This window comes from Hoplias malabaricus, chromosome 15 (genome assembly GCF_029633855.1).
Source record: "Hoplias malabaricus isolate fHopMal1 chromosome 15, fHopMal1.hap1, whole genome shotgun sequence".
NCBI lineage: Eukaryota > Metazoa > Chordata > Actinopteri > Characiformes > Erythrinidae > Hoplias > Hoplias malabaricus.
In genome coordinates this window covers 10534351-10555241 of record NC_089814.1, presented here as the reverse complement: position 1 = coordinate 10555241, position 20891 = coordinate 10534351, and the positions used below count along the sequence as shown (strand labels likewise).

At 39.7% G+C, this 20891-nt stretch overlaps 1 protein-coding gene across 1 annotated transcript; it reads right to left on the bottom strand.

The window, feature by feature from the left end:
* Positions 1-938: 938 nt before the first annotated feature.
* Positions 939-20810, bottom strand: mamdc4 (MAM domain containing 4). Its single transcript, XM_066646243.1, has 29 exons — positions 20513-20810; positions 19540-19626; positions 19268-19423; positions 17831-17950; positions 17148-17381; positions 16753-16878; positions 16257-16418; positions 16054-16154; positions 15752-15907; positions 15367-15457; positions 15141-15254; positions 14828-14926; positions 13759-13896; positions 13207-13346; positions 12507-12615; positions 11567-11671; positions 11170-11301; positions 10827-10954; positions 9975-10188; positions 9562-9699; positions 9347-9471; positions 8516-8606; positions 8245-8394; positions 7109-7234; positions 6361-6485; positions 4805-4907; positions 4515-4687; positions 1712-1747; positions 939-1582 (listed from the first exon to the last, which is right to left on the bottom strand). The coding sequence occupies exons 1-28, from the start codon at positions 20562-20564 to the stop codon at positions 1712-1714; spliced, it is 3531 nt and encodes a 1176-aa protein (XP_066502340.1). The 5' UTR covers positions 20565-20810; the 3' UTR covers positions 939-1582.
* Positions 20811-20891: the final 81 nt, after the last annotated feature.

The window sequence follows — 20891 nt, the reverse complement described above, 5'->3', positions numbered from 1 at the left end:
CCTTATGCAGACTTTTAAAATGACTCAAAGTGGCTCAAAACGGGGGGAGGGGGGGGGCTTGTCTGAAAATGGGTGGAGGAAAAAATAATGCAAGATTATTTACCTGCTCTTAAAGGCTGTCCATCCAAAGTGTGTTTGCTTCTCTTCCAGACATTCATTCTCCCTGATGATCACTCAGCAGAGTTCTGCTCTCTAAAGGCAGCAAAAGGACCAACCCATTACAGCCTGCTTTTAGGTTAATCTTGACCCACATTTTAGCTGCAGTTCACTGTGAATAAACCTAATGCAGCGCTGTCTGTGAGAACGATACAAACGGAATGATGAGACGTTGCCATGGAGACCGTTGCTATGGCGTGATGTCGTCATGCTCCCTGTGTTTGAGCATCTTGTTTGAACTGCATGCAAAATATTTTATTTAACAAAATGTAACAAAATGAGAGTATGGCCTCCCTAATGTGAGCGTTTGTCTCAGAAATCACAACTCACAGTCTCTATATGTTTAAAAAGATATTTTAGAAAAACCCAGACTCTTATTGTAGCAATGTTTGCTGAGCTTAACAAGGTGTTCCCGCAGTTTATTAATTTGCTCTGTGATGGACAGGTGCCTTGCTAACAGTGTGTTCCTGCCTTAAGCCCAAAGTTTCTGGGGAGGCTTGGCACCAACCGAACAGGTGATAAATTAATGAATTAATAAATGAATGAATGAATACCTTCAATATAATACATAGTCCCCTCAGTTTCTCAAATGGATTCAGACATTCTGGGATGTCTTGGATATCTGAGGGAGCTAATTATTATAATGCATGTGCTTTACGAGCCTGCATATGAACAATAGTACAGTAGGATGAAAAGACAAGGAACCAGGCTCAGTGTAATGTTATAATTTACTGGGGCAAAAGCCCAACCACCAATCATCACAACCCACTTAATTAGGTGAACAACTGGGAACTTCAGGTGATTGCCAGGTAAGGGGAGGAATAATGCACTAGCAGTTTCATTATGATTATCACACACAGAAACAAATGTAAATGTAAATGTCAAGACGAACAAAATCTCCCCCCAAAACATTTATTTGAAAACACAAAAATTAGGAACACAATTAAATTTAAATAACACACAAAGTGCAATGTATCAATACGAACGAACAATCACAATAAATGTCTGTTTGTTCCACTGAGCAAATTCCAACTGTAATGAATAAAAAAATGTATATCTTTCAATCTTTAAATCTGGAATTTAAATAAAATCACAACTATGTGGTCGGTCCGTTAAGACGTCACCAAATACACGACTGGAATCTAGATTTAAGATCGGGACTGGACACCACTCGAGAATTTAATGCTAAATTAAAGCCATCAGCATTTCAGCATTTTAGAAATAAAGAATATAGCAAAACAAACAATTTTAACTCTATTTGATTCACAGCTCATGCTTTGTCACCAGGATTGGGAAATAACAAATATGTGTATGCACAGCAAACATAATCAGCTCTCCAGCTGTGATATCTAATAATTTGCCTGAAGGCCATCAGTACCCCAGCAGGTGGCACCATCACCAGGACAGCCTCAGACACCTGCTGCACCTACAAACAAGCATATCAAACCAGTGAGAGATTCACCTGCCAAACATTTGGCCTTTTATTGTGTACAGAAGAGGAGAGCCTTCTAGGAAGGTTTGTACAAAGTGTTCTAACAGGGAAACAGACACTTACCTACTGAGAGATGGTGGACATAGTCGCATGATTCTCCTGGGGACAAAAACAACCAATGGTATATTAGTGTATAGATCAGGTCTGGTGTAAGTTTGTCTTGTAGTGGGATGATGCGACACCAAACACTTGTCATAATCCAGTACTTTCTTCATGCTACTATGACCTCCGGAGTGAAACTACACTTCATGTCCAACATATGGTTACATCACTTAACACAGCAGAGTCTACAAGTATCACTTTACACATTTTTCAAATGTGCTGCATTTTTGACAAAAGACAAAATGATGGCCCCACTGTTCTCTTTCTCCCAAATGTGTAGCCTCTTCAAACACATATTTAAGATGCATTTTTATATTGTTTCCTTAATTCTCAGAAAATACTGCAAGCCAACATAAGTCACATATAACACAATGTTTGTACTAATGCCAAAGTCTTAGTGTTTAAGCTTAAACCTGGACTGAATCAAAATCAACCCTTAGGTCTGTTGCATAAAAGCTAAAATGTGCTTTGAACTAAATTAGATCAAATTTAAACGGTTTAATCTAAATATAATCAAGCTGCACCAATATTTTTAAGTGAGATTTACATCCAAATTAGTATTATTCTAATACGTCACATTTCATTTCATTAATTCACTAGAGTCTTATGAAGATATTGAGTTTTGCTGCGGTATCAAAAGATTCAGTTCACATCATAGTAGCAGAACTGAAGGTCGGCTCCAGTACCCGTGTGATAGGAATTCTGCTGTTACACCAATGCTGCAACCTATGATTAGCTCTAAGATCTTACGCCACTGGATTTGTTGATGGTGACTTTTTTTGGAGTTCACAGAACAACAGTGAGTGGTGGGATTGTGCTGAGTGTTTTAAAGGCTTTTATAGAACTGAAGCCCCTCTATTTCAGATTCCTACCAAAAGTATCAACAGCAGCATATAATCAAGCCTATTTCCAGGTGTGTTTTATCTCAGTTTTATCCACGCCTTGTCCTTACTTTCAACTGCTAAACCATCTGCTTTCATGTCATCAGCTTGCCTTGTACTTGTCCTTTAATTTAAAATGTTGTTATTATGACTAAGGCATGTGCACAAGACTATTTTGAATTTTAAAAGTAATTGAAATTTAGAAGTAATCCTACAATCAAATACTTTTTCTGCACAGCACTATAACCTCAATCTATTCAAAACTTTGTTAATGTATAATATTTCAAAATGGCAACACACACAATAATTAAACCCTGGCTTAAAAAAACATACATATATATATATACTGCTCAAAAAAATAAAGGGCACACTAAAATAACACATCCTATATCTCAGTGGAATGCTTTGATAACAAAATAACATAAAAATTATCAATGTAAATCAAAGTTATTATCTCATGGAGGTCTGGATTTGGAATCATACTCAAAATAAAAGTGGAAAATCAAATTACAGGCTGATCCAACTTCAGTGGAAATTCCTCAAGACAAGGTAAAATGAGGCTCAGTAGTGTGTGTGTGGCCTCCACGTGCCGTATGACCTCCCTACAACGCCTGGGCATGCTCCTGATGAGGTGGCGGATGTTCTCCAGAGGGATCTCCACCCAGTTTGTAATAAAGCACCAGTCACCTCCCAGACAGTCTGTGGTGCAACGTGGTGTTGGTGGATGGAGCAAGACATGATGTCCCAGATGTGCTCGATTAGATTCAGGGGCCAGTCCATAGCATCAATGCCTTCATCATGCAGGAACTGCTGACACTTCAGCCACACGAGGCCTAGCATTGTCATGCATCAGAAGGAACCCAGAGCCCACTGCACCAGCATATGGTCTCACAATGGGACTGATAATCTCATCCCAGTACCTAATGGCAGTCAGGGTACCTCTGGCTAGCACATGGAGGCCCTCCAAAGAAAAGCCTCCCCACACCATTACTGACCCACTGCCAAACCGGTCATGCTGGAGGATGTTGCAGGCAGAAGAACATTTTCTATGGTGTCTCCAGACTCATGTCTGTCGCGTGCTCAGTGTGAACCTGCTTTCATCCGTGAAGAGCACATGGCAAATGCTGATTCCTCTGCACGGTGTTGGGCTGTAAGCACAAGCCCCACTTATGGATGTCGGGCCCCTTATGCCACCCTCATGGAGTCTGTTTCTGACAGTTTGTTCAGAAACATGGATATTAGTGGCCTGCTGGAGGTCATTGTGCAGGGCTCTGGCACTGCTCCTCCTGTTCCTCCTTGCACAAAGGAGGAGGTAGCGGTCCTGCTGCTGGGTTGTTGCCCTCTTATGGCCCCCACCACTTCTCCTGGTATCTCCTCCATGCTCTGGACCCTGTGCTGACAGACACAGCAAACCTTCTTGCCACAGCTCACATTGATGTGCCATCCTGGATGAGCTGCACTACCTGAGCAACTTCTGTGGGTTGTAGACACCACCTCATAGTGCCTCTAGGGATGAGAGCACTGACAAAATGCAGAAGTAACCAAAAACATCAGCCAGAAAGGATGAGTGTTGCTTCCTAACTGGACAGGTTGATTTCACAGAAGTGTGATTGACTTGGAGTTACATTGTGTTGTTTAAGTGTTCCCTTTATTTTTTTGAGCAGTGTATTTTTTAATCAATGTTAATTTAATAGTTCAATGAGATTAACATAAAAATGAATCATGGTTGAACAAATATTAAATGATTCCTAATCTACATTTATATTAATTCTTGTTGATAAAACACACCCTTAAATGTCCTGGGATTACTACCACTCTGTCCCACACCCCTGCACAGTTAATGCAGTTCATATACAGGAGAAGCAGGCTGGACGAACACTTACCTCATCGTACAGTTCATTTGTAAATCCTGTATTAGAATTAGAACTCTCTTCTTGAGCATTGGCTCTTCTCTTTTTCAGGTAGAAGGCCACAGATCCACACAGTACCACAATCAGCAGAATGGCAACTAGGACAATGATCACTATTTCTCCTGTGTTGTCTTTTGGTGGTTTTGCTGAACAAAAGGAAAGTACTGGTTTTATAAAGCATCAATAAGCTGCTGTTTATTTAAAAAAAAAAAACCCTTTTCTCACATACAGTGGGGAAGATAGAAATGAAGCAGGACACTTACTGGTCTGGTCTGTTTGCTCTCGAGCACAGTTCATCCCAACAGTGTATCCAAAGTCATCAAGAGCAAGAACACCCTTTGCTCCTTTAACTCCTTCAAACACAATCTGTTGATATTTTTATTTGTAAAAAGATTAAAATACCGGTTCAGAATCGAGTAGGAAGAATACAAGATGGGTTCATGGGTTTATTTGTTAAAGGCTAATCAGCAGCTATATGAAAGTGTCAAACAAATAAATACAGTGGAATTTGAGTTCCTAACTTGTGTTTATTGATAGTCAGAAAACATGTTATTTCTTACTAATTCAGGGAATAAGGTTTAAAAGACCGTTGGTTTCCCCCCCCAACGGTGTTCAGAAACTCTAATAGGCGTCTTGCCTGTGACGTAGATGGTGGACAATAACTCTAGAAGTTGCACTTAATTTAATACAAAATGACGAAAAGGTGTGTTGTTTTTGGCTGCAATCATTCAATGTACAGTGGGACATCTGTGCAGAAATGGCACAAATTTGTCAACTTTAAACGGGCACTTTGGAAAGGACCATCCGCTCACTCCGTTATCTGTAGCTCATTTCACTGGCGCTTTTCCAACAATATGGGCATGTAAGGACACCAACGAAAGGTGTTCAAGAGCCTCTGTAACATGGAGGTAAACAGGGTAAGGACACTCACTTCGCCTGTTTTAGTTGGTGTTAGTTAACGTTAGCTTGACTCGCTAAACTCGGTGGCTCAGATTATACTCGGCTACGTAGCTGCATTACGGAGGTTTATAGTGTCGGATGAATTCGAGTTCGACTTCGATCACATTTACAAGAATAACGGTACCTCTAAATTTGAGTTTAGCTTATTGCTAGGCTATTGTCATGAATAATGTTGGTTATTTAGCTAGATACTGTCATAACAGTCAGTCATAACGGTGTTTTACTGCGGCGTTGTTCAGCTGTTGTCCACCAGTGACGTCACGGTTGCGTTCAAGAATTTCCGTAGCGAGCTCGGGTTTTCCGTCAGTTTAATAATATTGTCAGTTTTAAAGCAAATTAAGCTGCTATTTTCATTTTAATTCATACTTATATCTGTCAGTAACTAAAATAATGTGAAATATTCATGGAGGTCCATTAAGTGGTGCTTAGCCTTTAATTTCTATCCTTAACATGCTTGATTTAATTTAATGAAGAATTAATATATGAAGAATTTATAGGATGAAAATGTAAATACTGGGGTACTTCAAAAACTTTTGAAATGGGACTAACTTAATTAAATAAATTAGTTTTTCTTTCTAGCAATTCTTTTGATGCATAACTTTACGTGTATGTTTTTTTTCAGAAAAAATTAATGCACTGCAAATATATTTATACTGAATATATCTCATACTACAATGGTACAACTATTAACCCTCCCCTATATTATATATAACTGTACCCTACAAATTTACAAGACTAAATTTTGATTTTATATGGAACAGTTGACTGTAGAGAAATGCAAAATGGGCCTTACAAGTGCAAACGTGAACATTTCACAAAAATTTTTTTTTAAGTTTGTAGTTAGATTTAATCGTCTCACCTGGTACTCCTTCTCTGAGGTGACATTAACACTGAAAGACCTCCAGGTTTCTCCAGCATGACTCAGACTCTGGAGCTCGTGTTTTACTCCTTCAGAAAGTCTCCACACCACCAACTTGCTGTCTTCTGCACAAGAAGGAAAACAAGGCCATGTGGTATTAGTAATAATCCATTGACTGATTGATTGACTGATTATTGATTGCCAAGTACTGTGTTGGTGGCCAATGTTTGAGACATAGATATTTATTTAAAATGTGATTATTCAATATATAATATACACAACAGAAAAAAAATCTAAATGAAGCAGAGGTAATGGACTACAAACTTAGTGGACACTATCTCATACACAGCCACAGCAGGGATCATCAGGGATTTACATTAATGTAAATCCTTAATATCTTAAAGCTTTTGCATTGAATACGGTAAGAAAACTGACAGATCATTTAGCGTTTTAGGTCCTAAACTGTGCCAATCTCTACCACAGTTTGTTTAAAGCACCTCCTCATTATCGTCATTTAACTCTCTCTTGAAGACTCATGTATTTTCACTATGGCATCAGTGCTCCAGTGTTTAAGTGTAATGTGTTGTACATCAGAATCAAGCGTGGTTATTCTGTGCAACAAGGGGCTATATAAATAAAAAGAATGAAGATGAGATATTTAATTATTAATAGGAGATATTCACTTAAAAATTGCAGAGATTTTTAAAAAGATTTTTAAACACAAATATAAATATATCTACAGTCTTACCAGCAACAGGCTGATAAACCCAAAAACTCAGGCAGGTTCCTTTGGTGGGGGGTAAGTGAGGGCTCAGAAGCCAAGCAATCTGACCAGCAGTGTCTCGCTGAGTGTGTGGAAGGAACAAGAAGTGACCTGGGAAAATGATTAGGACTGTTCAAATCAGCATTGATAATAGTAATAATAATAAAAACAACAATAATATTGTGCCTCTTAAAAAAAAAGAATAATAAAGTTAGTGGACATTTCGTTATTCCACTGTTCTGCTGAAATTAAGGGTATCAATAAGAAGTATGTGGGCGGCCCGGTGGAGCAGCAGATGGCAGGTAGGGTTCGAGTCCCACGCCGGGTGACTGTCTGTGAGGAGTGTGGTGTGTTCTCCCTGTGTCTGCGTGGGTTTCCTCCGGTTGACTGTCTGTGAGGAGTGTGGTGAGTTCTCCCTGTGTTTGCATGGGTTTCCTCCGGGTGACTGTCTGTGAGGAGTGTGGTGTGTTCTCCCTGTGTCTGTGTGGGTTTCCTCCGGGTGATTGTCTGTGAGGAGTTTGGTGTGTTCTCCCCGTGTCTGTGTGGGTTTCTTCCGGGAGCTCCGTTTTCCTCCCACAGTCCAAAAACACATAGATTGGCGAATCAAAAGTGTCTGGAAGTGTGATTGAATGTGTGAGTGTGTGTTGCCCTGTGGGTAGGCTCCAGACCTACCTCGACCCTGAACTGGATAAACGGTTGCAGACTCTGAATGACTGAATGAATAAGAAGTATGTCCCCCTTCTCTGCAGTAATAGACTCTACTCTTCTGGGTAGGCTTTACACTAGAAGAACATTTCTGTGACTAGCCACTAATGCAGTCAGGTACTGATGTGGGACAATTAGTTCTGGATCACAGCAGCTCACCTCATCCCAAAAGTAAGGCTTAGTGTTCCTCCAATCCAGAAAATGTAATTCCACAGTTGGGGGATTTAGGTCACTCACTGAACAAGGTGAACTTAAGCTCATGTCCAGTTCCTCAGAGCGTCCCGTTTCATTTCATATTTTTCAATCGAGATTGTATAAGGTGTGTAATTGAGGATCTGTGTCCTCAACCGGTTCACCTTTAAATAGCAGAATTCACACATTATAAGGGGCAAATGTTTAGACAGAGTAAAGGTTACCGTTCTTGTTTCCCAGCGTGTGGTCATATGGTGGTGTGGGGTAATGTGTTTCAAACATCAGGTTGGTCAACTCCCAGTCTAATTGGTCCAGATATGGGCTCTGAGTGTTGCTCCATTCACAAAGACCTTGCTCCAGGTCACATACTTCATCTAAAGAATTCACAACAATATAAAGAAGACATTGCAAAATCTTCCCCCTGCAGTTATATTTACACAGCACATTGATTATTTATGCCTTCATATCCCAGTAATATTTAACGTAGATCCAAACCTGCAGTGGGACAACTATGGCTTGAGAAGGTAACATCATCAATGGCAATGTAAGTGTCCCTCCCTCCAGCTCCTTCCACCTCAAACTGCAACTGAAACCATCCAATCAACCAAAATCTCACATCACTAACATGCAGATAATAGTTTAACTAGCCATTATTAATAGAAAGATTGTTTGTACACTCACTGGTCAATTCATAAAGCCCTAATTAACATTTAACATCATTATAAAGCTTTAAAATTACACACTATATTTCTTTATCAGTTTCTCTATATCATTCATTATTGCTCAGTCTTTGACCATTCAAACAGGACCTCTTTTGTCTAATTTTTTGGGTGATGGATCATTCACTGCTGACAATCCTGCTGTTGTAGCAGGTCTTTCAGCGTTGCTGCCCTTACACTCATAGAAACTGTTCAATGCCTGTCCTTCTGTACCCAGTTCACTCTGATGAACTCTATGTTCAGGCTTTGTTTATTTTTCCAGCTGTAAGAGGCTGCTCTGCAATTTCTATGGGTTCTGCAAAGGCTCTGTGTTCGACTACACTCCCTACATTATTACTCCATTACTATATAGTGCACTATTATAGGGGATTGGATTCAGGAGAACACTGAATGACATCTATGGGTTATTGGTGGTAATACTACTACATAAAGAGTCAGGGAAAAATGTTCAACATGAGGTGACAGTGTCAAGTTTGTTTCAGTTTACCTATTGAAGGAATCACCTTAATTATCACCAAGATTGGCAGGAGCTGCCACTGGATACACCCTTATTTTAGCTGGACTTATTACCCATTACACTGCTTATTTTAACAAACATAGTCCTTACCTGCCAGTCACCATGCCAGCTGATGTTGCTCATGCCAAGGCGCCACACCTGCCCCTGACTCAGACTGCTGGAGAACACTTTGGTCTTGTCCCCCTTCACAGGGTAAATATACACACTCAGAGTACCTTTAAGATATAGACACACAGACACAAATATATTAGTACAGGCTCTTGGCAAGAGGGCAATGAAATTACAAAGCATATATACTGTTTAACCTGGGTTAGGTCCCGCAGTGTGGTACCAGAAGCGGACACACTCAGTGTGTGCTACACCACGGCGAACAGGAGAGCTGAGGGTCATCACACTGCCCTGAGGAAGGACCTCTACACCACTGTGGGCCAGCATGTAGTAGCCTAAAGAGACACATAAATGTTTGTGAAAACCTGCTTATTCAACATTTGCTCTGAAAGTAAAGATATTATTGGGTGGTTGGGCCATCTTTGGTGCGGTAACAGCTTATGCATTTCTGGAAAGGTTTTTGACTAGATGTTGGAACAGTTTTGTGAAGATCTGAAGGCACTGAGACAGTAACAAAATAAAGTTATTGCAGTGAGTGTCCCCAAACTTGTGAACACATGGTCAGTCTGTGATTAGATGACTGTGTGTTCAAAACATCTTTCTTTCTCACCCATCTCTGTCTCAAGGCTGTGATCGGTCTTTGGGCCTGTTCTTGTGGAGTCCCAGTTCTGATGAACCCATGCTATGGTTCCACTGCTGCTGTAGCCACATTTGTGTCCTTCAAATGAGCACATAGTTGGCAGAGAGCAGGATCCTTCTACAAATGCTACATCATCTATAGCCAGTTGACCATCAAAACCTGAGCGTACTGCCTCAAACACTAACTGAGAGAGAGAGGGAGAGAGAGAGCTGTATATATTATTTAGCCAAATTCTATCCAGCCAAACTAGAATAAGAAAAAAAAAAAATAAAGATACAAAAAAAGAGAAGGATGCAAATAAATAATTAGAATAAAATAAAATAGTTAAAGGCCTGTATCATTTCATTCATTCATTCATTAATTCATTATCTGTAAGCGCTTATCCAGTTCAGGGTCACGGTGGGTCCAGAGCCTACCTGGAATCATTGGGCGCAAAGCGGGAATACACCCTGGAGGGGGCGCCAGTCCTTCACAGGGCAACACACACACACACACGTTCACTGACACACTCACACCTACGGACACTTTTGAGTCGCCAATCCACCTACCAACGTGTGTTTTTGGACTGTGGGTGGAAACTGGAGCACCCGGAGGAAACCCACACGGACACGGGGAGAACACACCAAACTCCTCACAGACAGACACCCGGAGTGGGAATCGAACCCACAACCTCCAGGTCCCTGGAGCTGTGTGACTGCGACACTACCTGCTGTGCCACCGTGCCGCCCTGTATCATTTCAATTAATATTAAATAAAACAGGTGACTGGAGATAATGAATTTATGCACTGCTGAAATTCAGCTTGTATTTTCTGAGGTTGTACCTGGTAGGTTGTAAGCTGTGGGGGCACTGGACAATGTGCTTCCTGCCAGAGGTTTCCATGAGCACCCACACGTGTCCATAACAGCTGCTCTGCGCCATCCGTATGCCGCACCTTAACACTGAGAGCACCTGAAGGACATTAAAAACAATTTACCCCATTACCACAGTCATACTCAAGCTGCATAACATTATTTCTTTTTCTGTTAAAAATGCCCGCATCTTTATACTGTGTGAAATTGTTTTGACAAATGGCACTAGCATATTATTAAGTTATTTCTATTGTGTTTACTTCTCTAAAGAAGACAAAAGATTTTGTTATGACAGTAACAGTGTTTCTCTTTTACCTGTCTGTGGGCCATAGAGTTTGTAGAAAAATAGGAGACAGTGTTCAGTCAGTGAATTCTGACTGTATGAAATTAGACGACCAGAGAGACCGCGCAGTGTTGTGTTCCACATATCAACCACCATACTTCTCCCTGAAAGAAGGTATTATTACAGTAATAACCAGTGAGAAAACACACTACTCAATGAGACAGTGTATTTGAGTTGGTACACATGCGAACAATTTGTAATGAAAACAATTATACAATAAAAAAGTGAAATTATGGCCAAAAAGCAATTATCCTTTCAAGGGAATAGAATGTAATAAGAAAAAAATACATAAAATCACTTATAGAACTAGTTCCCAAATAAACATCACTGGAAAGTATTTAAATGAATACTGCAGAGTCTTATCCATACCGCTGCCAATAGTGTGGTCACTTCCACTTTTTAGACTCCAGTCAAAGTTATCTGTCTGATCCTGGTACCATCTGCACATATCTGTCTCAAAGTTACATGAAAGGTCTGTTTGAAGAATAGAGGGGAAAAATGAATTTTTTAAACAATAAACTTTTACACCACAAAAAGAACAAAAAAATAAATACAGAAAAATACATTTTTTGTTACAGAACAAAAAAATAAATAAATAAAAACATAAGCATTGAGAGAATAAAATACATATAGCAATTCAGTTTGCAAAATGAACACATACCATAAACACATATAACAGGAAAATGATGTCTATACCGAGGTAAATAAAATCACCATATGCTGTTAATTTATAACTGCCTTTTAATTAAATTCAGACCAAACAGAAGTCATTGATAGATATGTATAGATGAACACGGTGGAGCAGCAGGTAGTGTCGCAGTCACACAGCTCCAGGGGCCTGGAGGTTGTGGGTTCGATTCCCGCTCCGGGTGACTGTCTGTGAGGAGTTGGTGTGTTCTCCCCGTGTCCGTGTGGGTTTCCTCCGGGTGCTCCAGTTTCCTCCCACAGTCCAAAAACACACGTTGCAGGTGGATTGGCGACTCAAAAGTGTCCGTAGATGTGAATGTGTGTGTGTCTGTGTTGCCCTGTGAAGGACTGGCGTCCCCTCCAGGGTGTATTCCCGCCTTGCGCCCGATGATTCCAGGTAGGCTCTGGACCCCCCGTGACCCTAAATTGGATAAGCGGTTACAGATAATGGATGGATGGATGGATGAACACGTACTACATACTTTAAAATCATTAATCTTAAAAATGAATGAGATGCACACATCCTTCCTTCTAAACAGCTGCTGTTTTTCAGGTAAAACAACTTCACATAACATTGATGATTGTGGAATGCTATGTATGGACTTGGTATGTGATCCCTCACCATCAGAAGTAGAAGGGAGGTATTTGGGGTGGCAGTTAATATAATAAACATCCTTCACAGCTATTCTGGAGCCTTGGTCCAGCGATTGAGCTCGAGCTCTGAACTCCAGCTTACAAAGAAAAGAAAAGTGAGACATGATGATTTTTTCACAGCACAGAAAATCAGAAGCCAATTTGTATGGTGTCATTCCTTAAAGACTTTTTGCTAAAAACAGAAGAAAAAACATCTAAATTACTGTTAATACTAAGATGCAACAGTGAGACACTTGTTTGGAAAGAACTGAGGTATTCCTTTAAGGACTTATTTATATGTGACCCCTAACTCTCCCTTATGTTTAGGATTAATTCCTTAACATTAAAATGCACTTTCTCTGTTATATTTACCCAGTATATTCTTAATTTGCCCAATCCCACCTGATAGCTAAGACTCCAACAATCACACACAAAGACGTCAAGAGTGCTTCTCCTCAACCAAGTGAACATTTGCTCAGATCTGCTAAACCAGCTAATGAACAACCTACTAATCTAGTGAGACTAGGCCAGTTGTGCCCTCGAATCTGCAAGCTTTGAGCATCTGATCTCAACTCTAAGCTTTTAGGCACTGTTAGAGACAGATAGAAGAACGTCTGAAATAAAAACTATTGAAAAGTTAGAGAGGTTTGATGAAAATATAAGAAGAAATATGACAAAACATGTAATACCTGGAAGCGATGATTTCTGGCTCCAATATAGAGCTCCTCTTTTAACCATGATGTTGTGTCCTGCCCTGTCTGCCCACTAAACTCCCACATCTGAGGCAGCGTGCCCAGCACACTGTCTACTACAACTACAGACACTTCACCTACAGCAAAAGGGAAAACAGGCTGTTTAATAACTCTAAATACACATTAAAGTGTTATTCTCATTACATAGAAATGTATAGCGTTTACTGTACCAGGGAAGTATATCTGACCAGGGCTTGGGGCTAAAGAAACAAACTACTTATAAAAGCATTTGTATGTCTTTGTTATAACAATTTGTCAAAGTATACTAATAGAGACCTTTTGCATCCGTGTTAAAAGAGATGAACTGATTAACAAATTTGCCACGAAAATAAATTCCATGCGTGTATTCACCTAGATTAAACGACAGAATTAAACAGAGCCGGAGCATTCATTTAATATATGTGCTCAGATAAGATACGGCTCAATCATTTAATCAGGAGAGAGAATTAGAGGTGGGCAGATTGGGATTGGAGAAAGGGCTTATTCTACCTGTGTGCGGGTTATTTCCTGTGAGACTGTACGAGAACTGTAGTGTACAGCTTGGACCGGAAGGGCCCAGGAGAGGAGAGCGTGTCTGAGCTTCAGTCAGCTGCTGACCACTGGCACCAGTCACATACAGGAACACCTCTAATCACACACACAGAAACACAAATCTGAGAACACCTCAGCTCAGTATATACTTTCATTACATCATGGTATGTGATTTATATTAAATAAAATATATAAAATAATCATATAAATCACATCATATACATAAACAAGACTCCAAGATAAAAAAATTCTGTAGTAAATATGGTCTTGGTCCTAGTGCCACCCTGATAGCCAATCATATACAATTCCAATCACCTGGGAATGTGAAAGCAAGCCAATGGGCCCTCTGAAATGTGGCAAATAGTGCTTCTTTTCAAGCTGCATACTTGGAGGGGAACGCTAAATACAGAGATATGCTATGCAAGCCAATATGCGCCTGTGCTGGCTAGAATTTGGCTTACGTTGAGGGGTAAGGGAAGGCCATCCTACCCACCCAGAGAGTATGGCTGTCTTACCCAGGACTCCCAGCCTCAGATAGCTGAGGCCTCACTGGGGATCAAACTAGCAATCGTCCGATGATAGGGTCAGTGCTTAGACCATTGTGCCAGTGAGGAGTACTCAGGATTCATATGCCTCACGTAAATTAGAGCTCAAATAACTTCTATACAACCCCTATAATGGAGTTGTAATGTCACATTAGAAACATTATTTATAATGCATACTGTATTCAGAGAGTTTTATTGTTCATTTTTATCACAAATATTGTATGGCTTACTGTCTTTTTTGTAGAATTATTGATAGCTCTGTTTATGATTCTGGACACTTCTAACATTGCATAATTTCTCATAGTTTCCTACTAATTAGCTGGATGCTAACTGAAGACTAGCATGTTGTAATAATTGAATACATTTACAATCAATCCAGATTATTTTAACATTATTGAACATAATATTATGTTATTAAACATGATAAATAGAAACTTTTTAGCATCTCATATTCTCAATAACAAGTCGCCCCTAGCTCTTACCGGTGGAACTGTTACTGTTTTCACGATTTAGCTTCCAGCCTTGGCTTCCTATACTCATGTCTGTCCAGCCTGTACTGCCCTGATCATAGGAAAAGTCACCTGTTGGCCAAAAAACAACAAATTAACAAACAAAACAAAAAAAGACAATACACTCACAAAACATACATATATTAGACCTGTCATATTTATTTATACATTAACATTTATAGACTATTATTTATACTGTAAATACATAGTAATTGTGTTAATTCACACAATTACTTAATTTTGTTTTTATTTATAATTCAGCACAAATGACTATACGTATCCTCACCACACACAGCTTCATCATCTCCATCCGTGCAGTCCTTTTGAAAGTCGCAGATCTTGCTTGCCTCTGTGCAGGGGTGTTTGGGTTCTTTGGGAAAGGTTGGCTTTGGCATCGAGTCTAAAAAGTCACATGGATTGTTATTTTAAGTACTTGTCATCAGCTTATCAGGGCTCATTCAGCATTGATATAAAGTAGAGGGTAGAGACATAAGCAGGAGAGACTAGTTTACCATTCGTCAAGTGGCATTCTGGGGACAATGTGATATCATCAACAGCAACTCCTCCATATTCCTCATCCCTAATGGCAGCAACAAACAATATCTAAAGAAGAGAAAGAGATAAAGAAAATGTCACAAACAGATTAATATAGAGGGAAAGAGAGTAATTTTTCAATGACAGTGCTACCAGTAGAAAAAAAATATGGACCAGTGTAATCACTGTTAAGTATGTCTTTGCTATCATAAATCCTTATACTTATAATTAGACTTTCAGTGTACACTGTATATGTAAAGGTTTTCAGACCCCTTAAGAGTAGATGCTTGAATGGAGGATTTGATTTCATTCAATCATTTAAACATCAGGTAAGTCGTATACTGACATTGTAGCGTTACATACCTGAAATGTGCTGTTGACGACAAACTCAACCTCTGCCTTCACCCACAGATCTCCCAGAGAACCTCCTCGCTCCCACACAGGGTAGATTTCTTTCTCTGCAACCAGCACTGATAGGCCCCCAAAGATCCTGCCAAACTGGTGTGTGTACATCACCATCTGCCAACAAAAGCACCAACTGCTGATTGCAACGTTGTGGCACCAGCTCAGATTAGCATTTCCCTTACATGTAACTACACGAGGTACACTGATGTTATATAGACAGCATCTTTAAAATACCATCAGTTTAATATCACAGGACATACACGACAAGGATGTGTGCTGTTTGTTGGTGCCAGTTTAGGGCTTTGAAAAGACGCCCAATCATTCTTCAACACATCTGGCTTGGTAACATACAGGAAATGACCTGAAATGACAAAATAAAGTACAAAGAATGTTGTAATGATCCAATTTTTTTAAAATCAGTTTTTGTTTGTACTGTACGCCTTGAGACAACCCTAAAAGGTACCTGAAGCAGAATTGGTAGAGTGGTCCCTTCCAGGTCCTCTCAGAGGTTCAGACATTGAAATATTCATCTGATTCGTCCTTTTCCACTGCAGTCGGGAAAATGTTCTTACGTCCCACCCACACAGGTCATCTTCAAAATCACAGCTCTTGTACTGTCTTGCAACTAGGGAGTCATATTAATATTGGATAAAGGAATAAAAGCACAATAAATACTAAATAGAAAGTACAGTGAATTCACTATTCTATATAAATATATAATTCTATTTAATAATATTAATACGTAATATTCCTGAAATGACATTTTTGTTCTGGATCACAAATGCCACTCAGACTCATCTAAAAGGTACTAAATGGAGGCCATCACTTCCAATAACACAGTGGGTCCACTTTAAAGCACCTTCTTAGAATCCTGAACAGATTGCAGTGATATCTGCCAATAACTCATGATTCATGGTGTAAACGCTGATGAAGAATCAATCTGAGAGTCTGACACTAACCACAGTCCTGTTCATCTGTTCCATCTCCACAGTCATCTGTGCCATCACATACTGCACGCTCCTCCACACAGCCCCCACGTTTACATTCCAAATACCCCGCGCCGCACACTTCACCCGCTACAGGAACTGAGACACAGAGACAGAGAAACCGTGAGTGAGTACATTCAACAACACAGACACTGCTCAAGCTAAAATTCAAGGTGGTAAACACCATACATAATGTATACAATTAATTAAAAACAGATAAGAATATTAGCAAAATTCAAGCATTAAGACATTTACGTTTTTCAGAATTGTGATATATTTTTGTTCACTTGCTCTGTATCGCAGTGTATATTAAAGCTTGGGCAGAGCTAAGAAAAGCTGCCATTCTCTCCCCTCCTTATCTGCTTCACCTGGTAGAGCACAGTCGAAGAACTCCAGATGGTCAATGGCAATGTCGCCCCTCCTGCCCTCTTGCCGTTGGGAGTGGAGCTGTATGTGGAATGGGCCGGTGATGCGGCCAAGGAATATGGTGGCTTCTCTCCATGCACGAACACTAGAGTTGTCTGGCCTCCACACTACAGAGTTCTGTCCTTCAGGCTGCCACACTGACCCCCACAAATAGCTGTTTCCTAGGCCGGTGTAACCTGGGGTTTGGGGTTTTATAAAGGATGGGTAAGCATTATTCACTAAGAACATATGGGAATACTGAATGATTATATTAGCTTCTTCAGGTAGGGGTCACTGAAAGGTTTGTTGACTATGATTATAATATACAAAATATAAATGGCCTTCACATTCACAATATATCTACAAAAACAGACACATATGAGAAATTCTGGGCCTTCCACTGCCATGATTTTAAAAATAAATATATGAATAAATAACTTTGGGAGAATAGTGTTTCTTCCTTCAGCTATATTAGAACCTATACCAAGGTGCAATGCAGCAGTTCCAGTGCTTAATGGGAGCCCAGAAAGTTCATTTTGGCTTATTCTTGTCATATATATGTGTATACTCACACTTGCTAAGCTATAATCCCAAACAAACTCCATAATTCCCAAACTAGTGCCTGCTAATGGGTGTATGGGTGTACCTGAGTCCCATATAAAGTAGCGGAGACGAAGGCGACAGGTTGGGGCAGACTGGTTGATCATGGGAGACATCAGGACAGCGCTAGAGTCTGTCCCCACTGGAGTCACTGCCATGAACCAGCCTACACAACGACAGACACAAAAGCATAATACACATGTTTCTCTCAGTCTTCCTTTTAGAAAAGTCTTTTAGTACTTTTCTGATTTCATGATTCCTATGATACGGTTAAGGCCTCCAGTACCGGACACAGCAAAGCAGCCCCACAGCAATATGGATAATCCACCATACTTAACTGTAGGTAGGGTGATCTTTTCCTTTGCTTCACTGCGCCTTCTGTAAACAAACTGTTGGTGTGTATTGCCAAACACCTCTATTTTTGTTTCATCAGTCCACAAAATTGGACATTGTGTTTTGTCTAGGTTCTCTTTGCCAAAAATTCCTTTTTATGGCTTTTCTTCAACAATGGTTTCTTCCTTGGCCTTCGCCCATAAAGCTCTGCTTGGTGTAGTGTGCGGCGTATGGTACATGCAAAACCATGGTTCCAAGTGGGCCTTCATGTCTGTGGATGTTTGACATAGTGTTTTTCCCACCATTCGCACCAACTTTCGAAGACATCTGCCATCCTCTTCCCTCCACATCCAGGGAGGTTCTTGACAGTTCCATGCTTGGCAAACTTTTTAATAACATTGTGAACAGGGATACCAAAATCTTTGGAGATGGCCTTATATCCTTTGCTAATAATAGCACTTCTGATATCCTCATACTGCTCCTTTGCCTTCACTATTGTGACAAAGAACCGGAAATAATGTGATTTAAAAAAATAAAAACACTAAAGTAATCATTCATTGGGGAATTCGTGTCACATGGGCACTGACAATTTATCACAGGTGATTCAGCACAAGTCAAAATGTGTTTCCATACTGATTTACTGTAAAGGATGCCTACACCAGTGCCATCTTTTTATTTTTAAAATGTTCTTTATGATTTGCTCTTTTGTATAAAACACTGTCTATAAAAAAAGCTATTACACTTAATTCATATTTCATGGGTGCCAAGAATGGTAAGCAAGACGTGTGTATATATATATACACACACAACATCTAACAAACATATAAAATGATTTATTTCTTAATGCTTCATGCATTTACAAAGTTATTTCAACATGAATGGTTTTGTAGTCTGTGCCTTTAAGACTGATATATTTAAATCACCTCTACTTCCAGTCTGATTGGCTGCATTGAACTGCAACAAATATAAAATAAACCTGAGATGAAACTGGTACAACCTATTACTTTCAGACTTATACAGGTAGATAATGAAAATATTAAATTTAGACACATTTATCAGATGATTTGGGACAATTAAATGTATTATACCTTTACAGCATACGCTTTTATTTTTTCCTCTAGTAAATAAAGTGTACTGTGGCAGGCGTTACCTGTAGATGTGCCAATGGTGTAGTCAGAAGAGGGTCCACTGTTGGGCAGAGGGTCTCCCCTTTGACGCCTCTCCCACATGTAGCCACCTTCAGAAGACTTCCATCCACACACACCAGCATCCTCAAAGTCACACACAAAATCCCTCCCTCGATAACCTGTCCCATCCCAGCAGATCATAGACAACACATGGAGGAGAGAGTCGTTTACCTCAGGAACCACAGAACCTCTTCTAGTTTTGTTTTGGATAATTTAAACTGTATTTATATCTCACCACAGTCCTGCTCATCGCTGCAGTCTCTACAGTCACACACAAAGTCACATCTCGGTCCCACACACACACCGCCCTCCTGCGCTATAGCTATTGAACAAGGCAGAGTCAAGGCATGATCAAATCTGTCGTACATCTGCAGTTCTGATGGTAGACCACAGCTACATGTATAGTACCTACCAATTACGGTCTTTGAAGTTGCTTTTCCATAAATATCAAATTACAGAATAGGAATTTATCAGTGTTTCTGTAGGAAATGACCCTTCAGGAAAATTCATATTTAAAGTTTTTCTTTTTTTAAATACTTGACAAGCTGTGTTAAGGTATTTTTACTTATAATATTCTCATGCGTTTTTTTTTTATTTAAGGTCTTTACATACAACCGTTAAGGGGTGAAAAAGCTGTCTCATGGTATATTAAACAGATTTCAGACAGGTGGCTTCAAAGTTCATATCACTTACATTAATACACACCCCAGGAAAGGGGAGTGGGAAATAAAACACCTCCCTGTCAAAGTTCTCTGATAGAACAGAAGATATCAGTGTTCTCAGGCAGAAAAGCTGCAGAATGCCAGATATGTTTTCAGTTCTTCTCTTATGTGTTAGCTCTTAAATTACAGCCTCAGTGACTTGTTTAAAGGACTTTTGAAATTTATTTCACACTCCTTTAGACCATTTCTCATACTAGTCTTTGATCAAATTGAAAATGAAAGTTGATTTTCCACTGAAAATCCTCTTTAGTTTAGGGTTAGGATTAAAATGCAACTGGGACTGTAGTGATTTGCCCTGTAAAAAAAGACCTTTACAGCTTTACTCATACTACCATAACTGAGAATGAAAATAAATGAATAGATAGATTATATATATATATATAAAACAATAATTATATTCCTGCAAAAATTTTGGCATACACACATCATATAAATATATATTTCCCCAAAAGAGGAAAACCACCATTTGGTAGAGATCCCTCTCACCCTGTTGAAGCACCAGCAGCAAAGCCAAGAGCTGAATGGAACACTTTTTCATCCTGTAGACGGTGTGTGCACTCCGTAACCTGCTCCTCCAGCTTCTCTACACAGATAACACCTGGACTTGATCCCCTTACGTATTCTACGCCATTGGCTCAGATGCTATAAAACTGCTATAAATCACCTGATAAAAAAAAAAAACAACAACGACCAGTTCTGTTCTTACCCACTGTTCTTGGGCAATGTGCACTGACTTACAAAGTAACTATCAGCACCAATAGCAACAGTATAAACTGCTCCGAAGGCACAAATTCCATTCTAAGTACAGTGAAGGCATGCGGGTCTATAAGAACAAAGACAGGATTTAGAAAGGAAAATAACACTG